This window comes from Pseudopodoces humilis, chromosome 16, assembly GCF_049639895.1.
Source record: "Pseudopodoces humilis isolate 2021_Gansu_Grassland_sample_001 chromosome 16, ASM4963989v1, whole genome shotgun sequence".
NCBI classification, from domain to species: domain Eukaryota; kingdom Metazoa; phylum Chordata; class Aves; order Passeriformes; family Paridae; genus Pseudopodoces; species Pseudopodoces humilis.
In genome coordinates this window covers 20,005,443-20,020,462 of record NC_142215.1, presented here as the reverse complement: position 1 = coordinate 20,020,462, position 15,020 = coordinate 20,005,443, and the positions used below count along the sequence as shown (strand labels likewise).

Below are 15,020 nucleotides of genomic sequence, written 5' to 3'. Positions count from 1 at the left end.
AGGTTCTGCTCTGGCATGAGGACTGCATCCTTTCCATGGGGTGCAGTCCTTGAGGAGCAGGCTGGAAGAGCATGGGTCTCACAGGGAGTGACAGGTTCTGGCAGAAAACCAGCAAGGGCTCTCTGCATGGACTGCAGGGTCCTTCAAGGCACATGGCTCCTCCATGGGTTAGAGGGGGACAACCTGCGTCACCATGGATTCATCATGGTCTGCGGGTGAACCTGCTCTGGCATCTGGGCTCTTTCTCTCACATCTTCTCACCCCTCTTCCCAGCTGCTGCACAGCATCTTTTACCTTTTCCTCATCTCTTATCCCAGAGGTGCTGCTCGAGGGCTCTGTCTGGGCCAGTGACAGGTCCATCACAGAACTCTGTCTGACATGGGGGCAGCTTTTGGTGTCTTCTCACAAAGGCCGCCCCTGCAGCCCCTCCCAAGTAAAACCTTGCCACGTAAACCTGGTACAGTGGGTCAAAAGAAAAGATGTGGAAACTGAAATTCTTGAAATTACAGCTGAGATGATAAAGAGAGAAGAGCTACAGATTTTGCAAATTCAGAAGTAAGCTGATTTGATGCAATGTTGTCTAAGATCTGTGATGCTAGTAGATTTTTCCATTGCAATTCCTCTTTGTTTCTCTAAGCTGTCAAGTTTCTAGATTTACACCGATGCTTTAAACCAGGGATTTTTCCATATACAAAAAATGCATTTTGTGTTTATTTAACAACCTTAGTTTCCAGAGATAAGTTTTTATTGGAGTGCCTTACTGAAGCTTAAGTATCCCGGTGTGTTGTGATTGAGATGTGTGTAGGAGATGGTCTTGGTGCAGGTCTGAGGAGAACGCTGGATTTGGGTGGGTTGAAGAGTTAGTGAGGTGCAAGGACACAAATACAAAAGGTTGATGGGAGGAGGTGGGATGCAAGAATGACGCTGAGGATGAATTGATGTGGGGGGGGAGTGAGCTGAAGGTAGAAGTGAGAATGGATGGGAGAAGTTTGGGATGTCTTGTGATCATATCCTTTGGCTGCAGGTCAGGAGGCTCCCTCAGTAGCATTGGCTCCTTAGGCTGACAAAATTGGCAACTATAATCTAAGGAAATAACAATAGTTGTTGTGCTTGGATATGGTTAATTAGGATAAAACCTCTACATTGGGGTTCTAGGTTTTTCTTCTTCAAATGAATAATCTTGAGCTTCTGTTAAGGGGTGTTTTTCATCCATGAATTGAACATGCCAATGCAATGATATGTGTTCATTTAGAGAGAACCTGGGCAGGAGCACAGTTTAGTTATCACAGTGACGGCAGATTCAGTTCTCTGCCCGCTGCTTCTTCTCACATTGGTAAAACGTTGTGTAGCAGTGTTGTAACCTGGATGGTTGAAACAAGCCCTCCAGGCATCTGGAGCTTGACTGCAGTGTGGCCCACAAGCAGTCATCCAGAGGGATGCGGGAAGGGGAGCACGGGGGGCAGAGATGAAGGATCTGTGCTCCCAGAGCCAGCACCTGGCACTGCTACAGTCAGAGCATCCCTGCTGAGGGGTACAGGCTGCTGGCATTGACCCCACCCAGGCAGTAAAGGAGAGCTACTGAGAAGTTAAAGGTTAACTTTCAGCAGTAATTGGCCACTATTTTTTTTTTTATAGCAAGAGAATCCTGGTAATTTCTGTTTGTGATCCCTTGGCTGCCCCTGCAGTTCTGCCTGAAGCAGAAAGATTACAGCTTGCAAAATGTTGTAGTTGGGAAGAACTGAGGCTTTCGGGCACCACTGGTAGGGGAGTTTTGGTGTGAATATGTTAGGGGCAAGCATTTTTTATAACATTAACAGTCTGTAAATACAATTTCTGTTCCCCTACGACTGTTTAACTTTGAGTCCTTAGTATTTTTTTTATTATTATATTTTTGAGATAATTTGGCTTGTGAATCTTTTTCCTAGCCCTGGTTCCATGCCATAGGGTTGCTGCCTAAGTGTTTTTAACTGAAGTTCTATGATGATAATGTCAAAGTGGACCCTTGTTGTCTAGGGACAGCTCTTAAGTAGATGTGGACTTCATCACCATCACTTTGGAACAGCAAAGAGAATAAAACTGCTGGAATGTTTCTTTGCTGTGCCAGTTCCCTTTCCACAGGCATTGCCCAGAGTAAAACTGTGTGTTTTAATTATAAATTACCTGATTTGCAAACACGTCTGTGGCTGCAGGGTTGGGTTTAACAGACAGACTTTTTTTGAGAAGTATATTTTTTCAATCTGCACTGTATCTCAGTGACTATTTAATTTTTTTCCCCTTTTAAAGAACCTAATAAGTAAAAATGGGAATCAGCTCAAGTATTCCAAAATGGCTGAGCTTCTGAGCATTTTTCTGTGTGTGAATGTGACTTGTGGAAGAAAAGCCCAAATGAAATGTGGCAGGCAAACCAGAATTAAAGAAAATTTGTAATAAATAACTCTTGATTAAAGCGTAGGCTATGGGAGTATATGAAAAACACAGACATTACACAACTCAGTCCTGTCCTGTAACATGTTTTAGAAATAACTGACTAATGAATGTCTCAAATTGCTGCCAGACTTCTTTGAAAAGTCATGGAAAACTATGAGAGAGATAAAAATGTGACATCTGGAACCAAGTTATAATTTCTCATATGAAGCAGAAGAGTTGCCAAATGAAGAAGCAGTCCGTGCAGTGAGTGTGGGGAGTCCAGTGTGGCCACATTGGCTCCTGACAAGTGCAGCAGCTCCTGCTGCAAAGGGGATGAACAGAGCCTCCTGTCACCCTCCTGGGCAGGATGTCTGGCCTCGTGTCTTCTGCAGGTGTTGGGAAAAGGATGAGTGTGAGCAGGAAGATACCAGTTTTGTTTTTTTTTTTTCTCTTGCTGGAACCTTCCTCAGCTGTAGTAATGTTCCTTGTTTGGTTCATTTTATTACCCTTAGCCCTGCATGTTCTTTTTGTTGCTAGTCCTCATGGTGAGCCCTTACCTGTAACTTGCTGAGTTACTGGGTATTGATAATCAATCTTTGCTGTATAACTTTCCCAGATACTTTGAGGTTATTTTGAAGGGCCCAAATGCCAACAGAACTTCATGCGGACATTGCTCTATCAAAGGACTATTTATTCTTTTCTTCTAACCACTTACTTACCCAAGTAAACTCCTTCTCTTACGTCGTGGTACCTTAGTTTCCTCAAAATCCTGTAGTGACGGATGTTGTAAAGCTGTTGGGGAAATGCAGGTAGCCTGACCCATTGCAGCTCAGATCTTCCTTCCCCATGTGGCTGTTGCCTGCTCTGGAGAGCCCAGATTGTTCCATGTGGCCAGGAGGGAGAAGCTGCATTGACTTTTCCCAAGTCTAGAGGTAATGCTGCTTAAGGATGAGAGTTTCCTTGTTCTTACTTATTTATCCTTGTGTGTATCATCTCTCTCTTTGTCTATTTCCTGCCCAATGTCTTGACTCCTCCACAAGACAATTTGAATTTGGAGGCTTGGGCTGGTTTATGTCCCCCATGGTGTGTGGTGTCAGTGAATCCTTCCAGCTCCTTCTGTGGTGTCTGCAGGAGCAATGAATTAATTTAGTCTTAACCTCACTGAATCTTGCTTTTTTTTCCTGTGTCATGTGTCCACACTTTCTGTCAGGCTTTCTGCCAGGCCTAAAGTAGATAACCACAATTTTGGTGCCTTTTACTCACAGTCCCCAAACTTTTTGGCTGTATGTTAGCATGGTTTTGGTCCGTGTGGAGCCTTTCACATAACGCAGGAGGTGAGGGGAGCTAGCTGCTCCTCTGACATCCCCAGGCAGCAGTGTCCAGGAGCTCAGCAAATACTGAGTGGGTTGGGCATATTTTAGATCCAGCACACAAACACACAAAGCGGTGAAAATTCAGGTTTTCACCATGTGCTGATTGATTTTGGGAGCAGCGGGTATGAAAAGCGGGGGAGGAAGAGGTGAGCCTCAAACTGACTTAAAATCAAAACTAAATTGGCTTTGACAAGGCAGGATCTGAAGAGAGTGTTTCTGACTCAGTTTCTAGGGCAAAGGTGCTTTCAGCTTGTGGTTGTGCTGACTCTGCCTTACATACTAGTTGAGATCACAGCGAGAAGAGTCCCATTTTAACAATGCCAGGGAGATAAATGTTCCATTGCAAATCTCAAGCCACTTAGAAAAAAATGCCTTAACCACAATAAAACTGCTTTTACTTATTACTTACTGCTCTTATTTGCTACTAATTTATTGCTTATTACTTACTTCTTGTAGCTCTTACTTGGGGATTTGAGAGTGCATTGGAGAATTAAAGGTGCTGCTCAGCTCCTTGCACAGAGATCCTGGGGGCTTTTCTATTTCTCATTTTCCCGTTCTCATGGCCCATTTGCACTGTTTTTCTTGGCTGAAATTAGGGGACTTCTGCAGCGTTTGAAATGCTCTTGAGTTTCCTTTAATTCCCTATTTGTGTGTACATGGGGGTCCTACCACGTGGTTTTTCCACTCATTTCTCTCCTTCCTGGAGAAACCATTTCCCCTCTAAACTTAAGTTGCAACATAGATCATGTCTGAAGCTTGTAGTGTATTTGGCAATTTCTGCAGTTTTCACTTTTGAGTGAAAAAATTTTCTGCCTAATTTTTTATTCCCTTCCACCCCATGAACCTTTCAGGTTTGTCATAGCTTTGCGTTTTATTGTAAGTGATGCTTTCTTTTACCTGCAGGGTTTTTTACGGTTCCCTGATGGATGTTATGTAGTGGAGCATCACAGAGGTGCTGCATGAAATAGCAATGATACAGAAAAGAGAGTTTGCCATTAATTTTATTTTTTTATCAGATTTAGAGGCTTCTGTCCCATGTTTCTACCCTGGCTGCCAACAGTGAAGTCCACAGAAATTATTTAGTTATATTACTTGATTTGATAATCCATAATTAGCTGTGTGCTCTGGTTCATTCTTAAATTAGAGGAGTGATTTTGCATGGGATTATAAATGTCGGAAGACAGTTTTTGCTCCTGGAGAGCTCAGAGTGGGCTGGGATCTGCTCTGGCTATATCCTGCTCAGGCATCCAGTGATGTGCATCCTACAGAGGAGGAGTAGCTGCTCCTGGGCTTTGAAGGACTACAGAGTCAAGACACCTGTGAAAGGGAGCAGAGGTTTGACAGCTGTTGAAAATGGGATGATACATTCACATAAAAACTTTACATGTCAAGTAAATGATGCTTCTTACAAAGAGATTTTGATAGTAAGCATGTGTGTAAAAATGGATTTCATTAAGGATGAAACAGGGAGAGAAAGAGGCTTTGCATTATTTCTAGTCATCAGGAAGTTTCTGTAAGGAAAACACATAGTTTTTGGTCTTGGAAAGTTCAAATTTCATCTGATACAAAGAAATTTTGCAAGAGACACAGCAGTGGTTTTGATGGGGAAGGCAAACACTGCCTCCAGCAGCAGGTGTTTGGAGTCAGGCTATAATTTTCCTCCTTTCTTGTGATGTTTTGGTGTGGGGTGGGTGCTTGTTGAGAAAAGTGCTTTCCTTCTCAAGTCAGGAAATTAAAGTGCTGAACATTCAGAACATCATCAGAGCTAAGAGGTGAAAGAGTTTGCTTTCTTTTTTTAGGGGGAAAAAAGGAAATAAACCATATAAGATGTGGTTTAAATATGGTACTTTTATTTGGAATGGTTAACTGTGGAAGATGTTGGGAAAAGATGACAAGGACACTAGTTAAAGAGCTTTGTGGAGTTGATGCTGCTGCTAGAGGAATATGCCTGTGCTTCACCTTTAAGGGTGAATTTAGGGGGGAAAAACCCCAAGGAGAGAATAACTAACTAATGTAAGCTTTCTTCCATCAGACGTGTCAAGTGTGCCAGATGATGCTGCCCAACCAGTGCAGTTACTGTGCCCACCAGAGGATCCACGCTCACAAGTCCCCGTACTGCTGCCCCGAGTGTGGAGCCGTGTGCCGCTCCGCCTACTTCCAGACCCACGTCAAGGAGAACTGCCTGCACTACTCCCGCAAGGTTGGCTTCAGGTGTGTGCAGCTGGGATTTACACCTGTGCAGTTTGGTTGTGCTTCTGAGGCTGTGGCTGTCCCTGTCCTTGCTGTGCTCCCTCCCAGTTTGTTTTGTGTGCCTTCTCACTGGTGGAGCAGGAGATACACACACACACACACACACACACACACACACACACACACACACACACAGACAGAGAAAAAGGTCCTTGACTTAGGATAAACACAACTTAGCAAAAACCAAAACATCAGTGTCCAAAACACAGCACTGTCACAGCTACTGAGAAGAAATTAACTCTGTTCCGTCTGAAACCAGGACACCCATCCCTGGAAGTGTTCAATGCCAGGTTGAACAGGGCTCGGGAGCAACCTGGTATCATGGATGGTGTTGTTGCCAATGGCAGGGAGTGGATGGGATGAGTTTTAAAGTCCCTTTCAACCCAAAACATTCTGTGACTGTGAACTGTGTCTTACTTACAGCAGAAATGAAAGTGGATGTAGCTGGAGCCTGGCATGGTTTTCTGCATGACAAAACACATTTGAAATGGGAAATAATTACTAACTGGGTTTAAGAGAGGTTTCTGGGAGCCAGACATTATTTTGTGGTGTCTTGTATTGTATTTGTCTGAAAAGCTCTTGTATTGAATTCATGTTGCAGCTGGATGTCTTGGGATTGATACTTACAGCAAAAAGATTGCAGATCTTAATCCTGTAAATCTCCTTAAGGCTTGAATTTATATTTATGTCAGTTGTAAGGGGCTGAGGATGTGTGCCGTTATGAGAAGGGCATAGATTATTTCCTTCTATTCCCCTGCAACTCTCCAAACATTTCTCATGAGCTGACACAGGTGGAGAAGGCTCCCAAGGTTCTGGATGTGGTACAATATCTTTTCTCCACCTAAACTGCTTGCTCTGGTAAGACATTACTTTTCCCTATAAGCCTTCCCTCCTTGGCATGTTTAGATCACCCCAGCTGCAGCACAGCTCTTAACACATGATGATTTGCTTGGGAGATGAGACTTTTGAGTTTCCTTGAAGTTCTGTTTTTTCTCTTGGTTGCCATTAAATACCCTGAGATTTCAGACAAACAGGGAAATTTCTGCTCTTGGAGATGTTCTTTTAAGATGTCTGCAAATTCAGGAAGCTCTGCTGTGTAGTTTGGTCTGAATCACACTGAGGTTTTCCAGGGGTTTTTATTTCAACCGTGAAGACAAGAGGCACATAACAAACTGATGCTGAGTTTAATTATATACAGATAAGGTTTTTTAATGTAGGATCTGATTTGAGGAGACCCAGCCCACAACAAAGAATTAATTCCATCACATATTAAATGGCTGTGACATTGGGGCTGTTTGAAAACGAGTTAATCTGGGAAGGAGGAAAGCTGGAGGAAAAAAATGTTTTCCCTGAGATGGAAAAATGGAAATGGAGGAGATGTCAGAAAATTAACTTGGGTTTGGTGCAGTTCTTGGGACTTGAGTGGCACCTGGGAATCCAGCAATGAGAGCTTCCATCTGTCTACAGATGTTGTTAGCAGATACCTACTCTCTATGCAAGGGACATTAATGAAGATCTAAACGAAGACAAAGTCACAAATTACAATTATGGATTTTTTAGCTTTACCCAGCTTCTCTAAAAGCTGAATTTCTTTAATTTCTCCTCTAATTCACATCTACTGAAGCTCATCTGTGAAAGCTGAGTCCACTAGATAGGTCAAGATCTGGCTGTGCCATCTTGTTATCTTGCCTGTCTGCTGCAGGGCTGATGTCACTGGTATTGTTGAAAATAGAAGAGATAAATTTTGATTGCAGGACCATATCTAGATAATCTGTGGCATCTGCCCTGTAGTCACAGAGTGACTTCACTTTTCTTTCACATTTCTTACTTGTAGAGCTGAAAAGCTGAGGAATTCTTTAAATTCCTCCAAGGATCAGCTTGACTTTCACCGCTTCTCTTTATGTCCCTGTTTTTCTTGAATTTCTGGAGCACAGGTTTGGTTTTGGTTTTGTGATAAGTCCTTATTCTCTCTCCTTTTCTGCTCATACCCCTATGCTTTAACTTAAATTTGGGGTATGGTTGTTTTATTTGGAATTGAGTCATAGCTAGTGATTGCACTGAAAATGATAATGGTCTTCTACAGTTAAAAATGAAACTCAACAAGATTGTCCTTAATTCTCCTTTCTTCTTGGCTCTAAATGTCACCTTCCCTGCTTTTTCCAAGCCCCTTCCAGCTGTCCACACCAATTTGGGACTCATTTTCCTGCTTGGTGCCCATTAGGAGAGTTGAAGGGCTGGAAGGTGATGGTGTAGGAAGCGTTCCGAGGGTTAAGACAACATCTTGTAGCTGTTATCTCCTCTCACAGACTTCTAGCCAACCGTTCTTGCCCTGAGGGATCCAAAGCTGCTGGGGATGATAGCAGGATTTGCAATTTGCAGGAATTACATGACAAGCCCCTTGACATCTTCCATCCACTTTGTTCAGCTAATTAGTTTATCAGACGTTGTCCTTCTGGCACTGAGGTTCTTAATTACAATGTGGCTGTTGTTTAGACTTCATTTCCTGTAAATTAAATTCTCCTGTGATCGTTTGACCCTGAGTAAGTGCTTGTTTCATTCCTTATTCTTAATGAAGTAGTTCCCAAAATCAAACGTCAGGGAGAACCATCTCTTTTTAGTCCAGGGAGTATTTGTGGAGGAAGTCCATTGGATATTCATGGATGTTCCAGCCGTTCCTTACTGCCAGGATTAGTATTTGTTCTTCCATTTAAACTTTGGAAATTTATTCTTCCATAATAATGTGGTTCCTGGTGTTACTGTACGAGAAAGTCTCTCTCCCCCTGTCTCACATGGTTGAGGATCAGGCTTGAAGGCAGAACTCCCCCAGCAGAATGTCTTCATGCTTCCCCAAAGGTGACACCAGCTTCTGTCACTGCTTCTTTCTCTCTTTTCTTTAAGACAACATCAATTCTGTGTTTTCTTAAAAGTGTGGTGGAGAGGGTTTGGCTCCTTCAGGCTGGCTTCTGCCTAATGATCTTTTGAAGTGCAACTTCAAAGCTTGGGCTTGTTTCCTAAACGCTGTTGGGAGGCTGGTTTGGAGGGAAGGATATTCCAGCAGCTTGTTTGTTTTTGATATGGGCTTGGAGTTGTTCCAGTGCACGATAGCTGGGGTCCATCTGTGCCAGCAGTGCCGTGGCTGCGCTGAGCACATGGCCTCAAACAGTGCTGGGGGCAGACACAGCCATCAGGAAAAGGAGGGAAGTGAAGGGAGAAGCTGTTTATAAGGTGAGGAGGTTATCCCTTGTGCAGCTCTCACATCCCACCAATACAATGGCCCTTGTCTTACCAGGCTGAGCTCCCCTGCTCTATCATCTGTACATGCAGTGCTGGCTTAAGCAAACTTCCACTGGTGTCATTTTGATGGAATGACAGGAATTGTCTTTTGGGAGAGGCTGTTGTGGTCCCAGATCAGCAGAGGTGCACCTATGGGATGGCAAACCGTGCGCTCCAGGCAGGTGAGGACAGGTGGCTGCATCCTCACGTGCCCCTTGTAAGTTGGAGCGTGGCATCTCAGAGTACAGCAGGTAGATCTGGGGAGGAGTGTTAAAGATAAATGATGTAAAGGCTGCTGGTTGTTGCCATCTTGTGGGAATATTAGGCAAGACCTGTTACAGGTGTGTGTCTGGAGAAGAAGCAGGCTGAGAACAGTGGGGTGGCCCTGCTCAAGGCCTCTTGGCCTTGCTTTCAGCTGCTGAGAAGAATGCTTTTCTGCTTCTCCCTCTCTCTTCCCTAAGCACCCAGCCAGTTGGAATTGGTTTGGACAGGTACAGTGCTGGCATTCTGTTGAGCTACATCATTATTCTTTTTTGAGTTGTTTTAGTCTCTGAAGGTTTATTTTATAGATCTTGTTTGCTTGTTGCTACCATTTAGCTGTGAGTTCTGCCCAGAATTGCTGTGTCATATTCCTTCTTGACTCTTCTACATTAATATGGAAGAGATTGAACTGCTTGAATCAAGGACTCACCACAGCCTAGTCCTTCCATCTGTGCTGTTCCATGGGTGTGATGGAAGTGGTGCTGTGGCTGTAACTCAGCTCTTTTGTTTTGCCTCCCCCAGGTGCATCCATTGTGGAGTTGTCTTCATGACCCTTGCCATGCTCAAAGTGCACATCCACGAGAAACACTGCGAAGTCTTCCACAAGTGTTCTTTTTGCCCAAAGGCCTTCAAGTCTGCCAACAGCACCATGGCTCACGTGGCCCACCAGCACCCAGCAGAGCCTCACAAGACTACTCAGTAAGTGTTTCGGCTTTGTCTCGTTTTCTCCTTCACTGGATGGCTCCAGGATTCCCCTTTTCCCTCAGATTTTTTTTCTGTTTTTAGAGTCTGTCCTTGTATAAGATGATCTCCTGCTTTGTCTGCCAGCAGGGGTCAGTTCCAAACCAGAGCATGCCTTGGTACAAACAGTCTCCTGGGTAGGAGGAGAGGACTTTGGTCAGGCAAGAGAAACATCTATAAAAGGAACTTAATTGTCACCTCTTTGTCCAGCAGGACCCACAGGCACCTCTTGGTAGCTGGCTCAAGGGCAACTGCTTCATCTGGCACTCAAAGGGAAGAGAAGAGTTATCCCAGGCAGTGTTGCCCCCAAAAATCACTAGAGAGAAGCCTCCTGATTTTTCCATTCTGTAGTTTTTCCCTCCAAGGCTTGAGCTAGTGCCAGAAATCTGTGCTTTAAGGGACTGTGGAAAGGTGGGATTGAAAGCAGTGTGTAGCTGGCTGGTATGCTTTGTGTTTGCTCCCATCTGTCTGTGCTCAGACACACAGAGTTATGCATATGCATAGAAGTAAACTTATTTTTAGCAAGCTGTGGTATGTGCCTGGGGCATTTTGATGTTCTTCCCAGTTGAGTTACTGGTTCAGTTGCCCACGTGAGCGTGTGTTGACAATACATGGAGAGCACAGCCCTCCTCAGAAGTCCATCCCTTTCTGGAGCTGCTGAGATAACTTTTTACATTGTCTTCTTGAGGTAGAGAGACTGAATTTACTTTCTTTAATTATTTAAGGGTGATCTACAAATGCTCTTGTGAGATGGTCTTTAACAAGAAGAAGCTGCTCCAAGAGCACTTCCAGCAGAATACCAGCAAGCTGTTAGTGGGAGTGTTTAAGTGCCCACAGTGTCAGCTGGTGTACATGCAGAAGCAGCAGCTAATGCAGCATGTTAAGGTAGGTAACTCTCTCCCTCACTGGTGCAAGATCTTATTTTTTGAGTTCACAGAGAATGTACATCAACCATGTGCGGCAAGTGGTTCAAGAAGTGGAAGATTCTTGAGGAATATCTTAGTGGAAGATACAGACTAGAGTGATTTACAGGATCTGGAAATGTCAGTGGAGTGGTTTGTGTTAGTTGGTCTTAATGCAGGAGTTCCTCTCATCTAGACACATTTTAGCTGTATGACAAAAACTTGCTTTTACAGGTGATTTTTATCTATGATTTTTAACTCTTCAGTTTTCAGAGAACCACAGAATCACAGACTGGTTTGGGTTGGAAGGGACCTTAAAGCCCATCTCATTCTATCCCCTGCAGGGACACTTTCCATCACTCCAGGTTGCTCTGGGCACTGTCCAGTGTGCCTTTGAACACTTCCAGGAATGGGGAGTCCCCAGCCTCTTAAAGAAAGTAATTAAATTAATGTGGCAGCTTTTTCTTTGGTTGGGAGACAGGAACAATTATTCTCTGCCCACAGTGTTACTGAATTTATATAGTGAGAGCTGAATCTGCTGTTTTGGGTGCTCACCTTAGAGCTTTGGCCCCTTGGCAGCAGCTTCAGAGGGAGGTTACATGGCATTTAACATCCTGATTCCCTGATGCTCTGAACCACACCAGGCTGCAAGAGGGGACTGAGAGAGGCAGAAGTGGTTGCCCTGGAGGCACCAGCCTTACAGGTCTGATTATCCCATAAATGTAAAAGGGCTGAATTTTTCTGTTAACTTACCCAGGATGTTTTTATGTCCATTGTCTAACAACACTCCACAAAAATCCTCTCAGATTTCTCAGTGGCATTCTGAAGAAAGTGCTTGCAATCTTCTTTCTCTTTGATAAGAAGAAAAAAAAAAAAAAAGGTTTGTTTTTTGTTTTTTTTTTTAGTCAGTGACTTTGTTTTGTTTATACTAACACTGAGAAAACCAGAAGATTTGTTAGCTCATTCCCAAAAACAAAACCCATTCAAAGCTCCTTCTTTGCTCTCTCCCCCATGTCTTTAATTTGTAAATCTGGAAGTGCTTTGAGCGCAGTAATGAATTACAGTTTGAAGCCCTCCTGTGAAGTCGATGATTGCTAATCTTGGTGCATTACAGCTAGGAAAATAGAGTTGAGATTGAGGCTAGGACCTTCAAAGAGGTGTTCATCCCCAGTGCTAAAAAACTGGAGCTGAGATACCTTGTGGTTCATTGTCAGATCTCACCTGCAGCAGTTTGTACATCAAACCCTGACATCTTCACCACAAAACCTTGTCTTTTAACCTCTGAGGTAATTGAAGGCTTTTTGGCTGTGGCAGAGTAGTAATTGCACTCCCCCATCTCCTCTGAGATCAGCTTCATGCAGTAGAGTTTTTAGGAAGTGCTATCTAGTGTGTGCTTACATGCAAAATAAAAGATCTATGTGTCTCCTCATCTTCCTCAGGTTTAGAGTGTTGCAGAGCAGGAGTTAGCTCTGCTTCCTGGTATTGATTCTGCAGAAATCACTTCATTTTTGCATGCTTCTCATTTGTTTTACCCCAGTGGTGTAACAATGGAGCAATGAGCACTGAAATGCTCCAGAGATTTCCACATGGGGAGAAAGGTGATGTGTCTGTGTTCTTGAGGAGCTGGCAGTGCCATGGCTTCTGTGGTCATCAGCTGGGCCAGGTGCAAATCACACAAGACTTCTCAGCTGAGACCTTGTGTTCGGAGGTTTGTTTGGTGTCTGACCCACAGAAAGACTTCCAAATGCCTGGGGCTTTCATGTGTTGAAACTTTACCCATTATTAATTACTGTGCACAATTAAACCTTTCTAAATTAGCCTTTTGTGTGGATGAACTTGTTCCTGGGGGAGTTTCTTGAGGTTTCTTTGGTATGTTGCTGTTTTACTTGCTTTTGCTTTCCCACAGCTCTTCATTTTTAGATTATTTTCCTTATGTTTGATTTTCTTTGTTAAAAAAACTTTTGTGGGGACTTTTGGATTTTGACCTGTTGAATAACCAAAGAGCCTAGAGCCATATTCCTTATAAGGCTGGTTCTTGGCTTTATGCTTGATCTTATACGTCAGGAGCAAAGTTTTGAATGGTGAAAAATGTAAATATCAATAGATGAAGTAGGATTGAAGGAAATAGACTTAGAGAAACTTAAAGTTCTCCTGCTGTCGCTTGAGCAAAGAGGAAGCAGCTTTGGAGCCCCCAGGATACCAACAAACATTTCATTCAGAGCTTACCAAAGCTCTGTATTTTTAGAGCTTGGGCTCTTGAAATAATGACAATTGAAATTTCTCTTCCATTACATCTTCCCTGTTCAACCAGAGTTCCCAGGGTTCATCCAAAATGCTAAACAGGCAGCACCAAGGAGCGGCTGTTGTCATGCAGGAAGCAGAAATAGAAGCTCCATGTCTCTTGGGAAGATTTCTTGTCAAGAAAAGCGCTGCAGCAGCTTCTAAGAGAAATGGGAAAACATACAGGAGCCAGACAAAAACACATTGTTTGTCCAGTGTGAATTTAAATTATGTATTTAAATAGCAAATGGTATTTATTTATGACTAAAGGTGTGAAATATGAATTACATGTAAACATTACGTGCGTTTCCATTATTACTGTTACACAGGGTGTTCATGGAGTCCCCCATAACCCTGAAGAGCTCGCAAACTTTCGGCAGAAGTCTGAAAAGGCTTCAAGGAGCCAGGTTCATACCTCACCAAAGGAGCTTTTGATAGCCAACGGGACTTCCCCCTCTCCTCTGACGAGGAAAGACATGAGGGTGGAAGGACATAATCCCGAATCCAAGTCCAGACTGAGAAGAACTGGTTGGACTTGCAAGGAATGTTCGCAGTGGATCCCTGATCGGGAAACCTATGTGTCCCACATGAAGAGAAATCATGGAAGGGTAAGGACTTGGATGAAATACTTGAGCTAGCGAACTGGGGAAGAACACCAGTCTCCTGCATTTCAGGCCCCTTTGCAGGGCTGTCATTACAAGAGCTGCAAATCTCAATTTTTCATGTGTTTCATCCAGCTCAAGCCTTGTGTTGCTGTGACCTACTTTTGTCAAACTAATCCTTGTCGCTGGCAGAACATGGGCCAAGATGCTGTGTGCCGCCAGATTTCTCAGTACTTTGGCATCAGGACTTCTTGTTTGAAATCCTGAGTCACCCAGCCATGGATGGGGACCTAGGTCATGGTGTTTGAGTCCTCCTAGCTTGATTTGGGTAGGGCTGGGTTGTCCCACTTGATGATGTCCTCACTTCAAGAGAAGAAGATGAGGGCAGGCTTGAGTGCTGGATTTTCCCATTTGAATGTCACAGAAGTAGGAAATTGGCCAAATATTTTAGTTTAATACATACATATATTCATTAAACAAGTCTTAACTGGAATGTGCATGCAGGATATATAAAGGGCAGTAGGAAAATATTGGAGGAGGCTGATTACAGGATGGACTTAGGGGGATGTGGATATACATTGATAACAGAAGGGCCCGTGTGATGCTTTTTAGCATCTTGCCCTTTTCTTGTGCTGAATTATGAGGAGCAGGAGAGTAAGTGGAGTTGTACTTAACTGGGGTCCTGCTGCCTTCTGGGGCCGAAGGGACCTTCCACTGAGTGAATTTGGCATGGGAGAATCATATATGTAATTCCTAATAAAAGCATCAATAAAATCAAGCATGTGCTTTAAGTAGTCCTGGTTTTATAAGATCAGTGCTGGTATTGCCCAACTGTTGGGCTGAATCTAAGTGGGATCTCAAAATCTCAGTGATCTCTAGCAGTAGAATTACATATTATGTAGGGGATTTTCTTGCATCTGAGAGGTAATGTC

At 43.5% G+C, this 15,020-nt stretch overlaps 1 protein-coding gene across 4 annotated transcripts in view; it reads left to right on the top strand.

Moving 5' to 3' along the window:
• Positions 1 to 15,020, top strand: part of ZNF592 (zinc finger protein 592) — a 36,987-nt gene that overhangs the window by 13,830 nt on the left and 8,137 nt on the right. For all 4 annotated transcript variants that reach the window (XM_005521326.3, XM_014251324.2, XM_014251323.2 and 1 more), the window contains exons 3-6: positions 5,812 to 5,990; positions 10,086 to 10,262; positions 11,030 to 11,189; positions 13,816 to 14,094. In XM_005521326.3, coding sequence (XP_005521383.1) covers positions 5,812 to 5,990; positions 10,086 to 10,262; positions 11,030 to 11,189; positions 13,816 to 14,094 — 795 coding nt within the window. The remainder of the gene's footprint in view (positions 1 to 5,811; positions 5,991 to 10,085; positions 10,263 to 11,029; positions 11,190 to 13,815; positions 14,095 to 15,020) is intronic.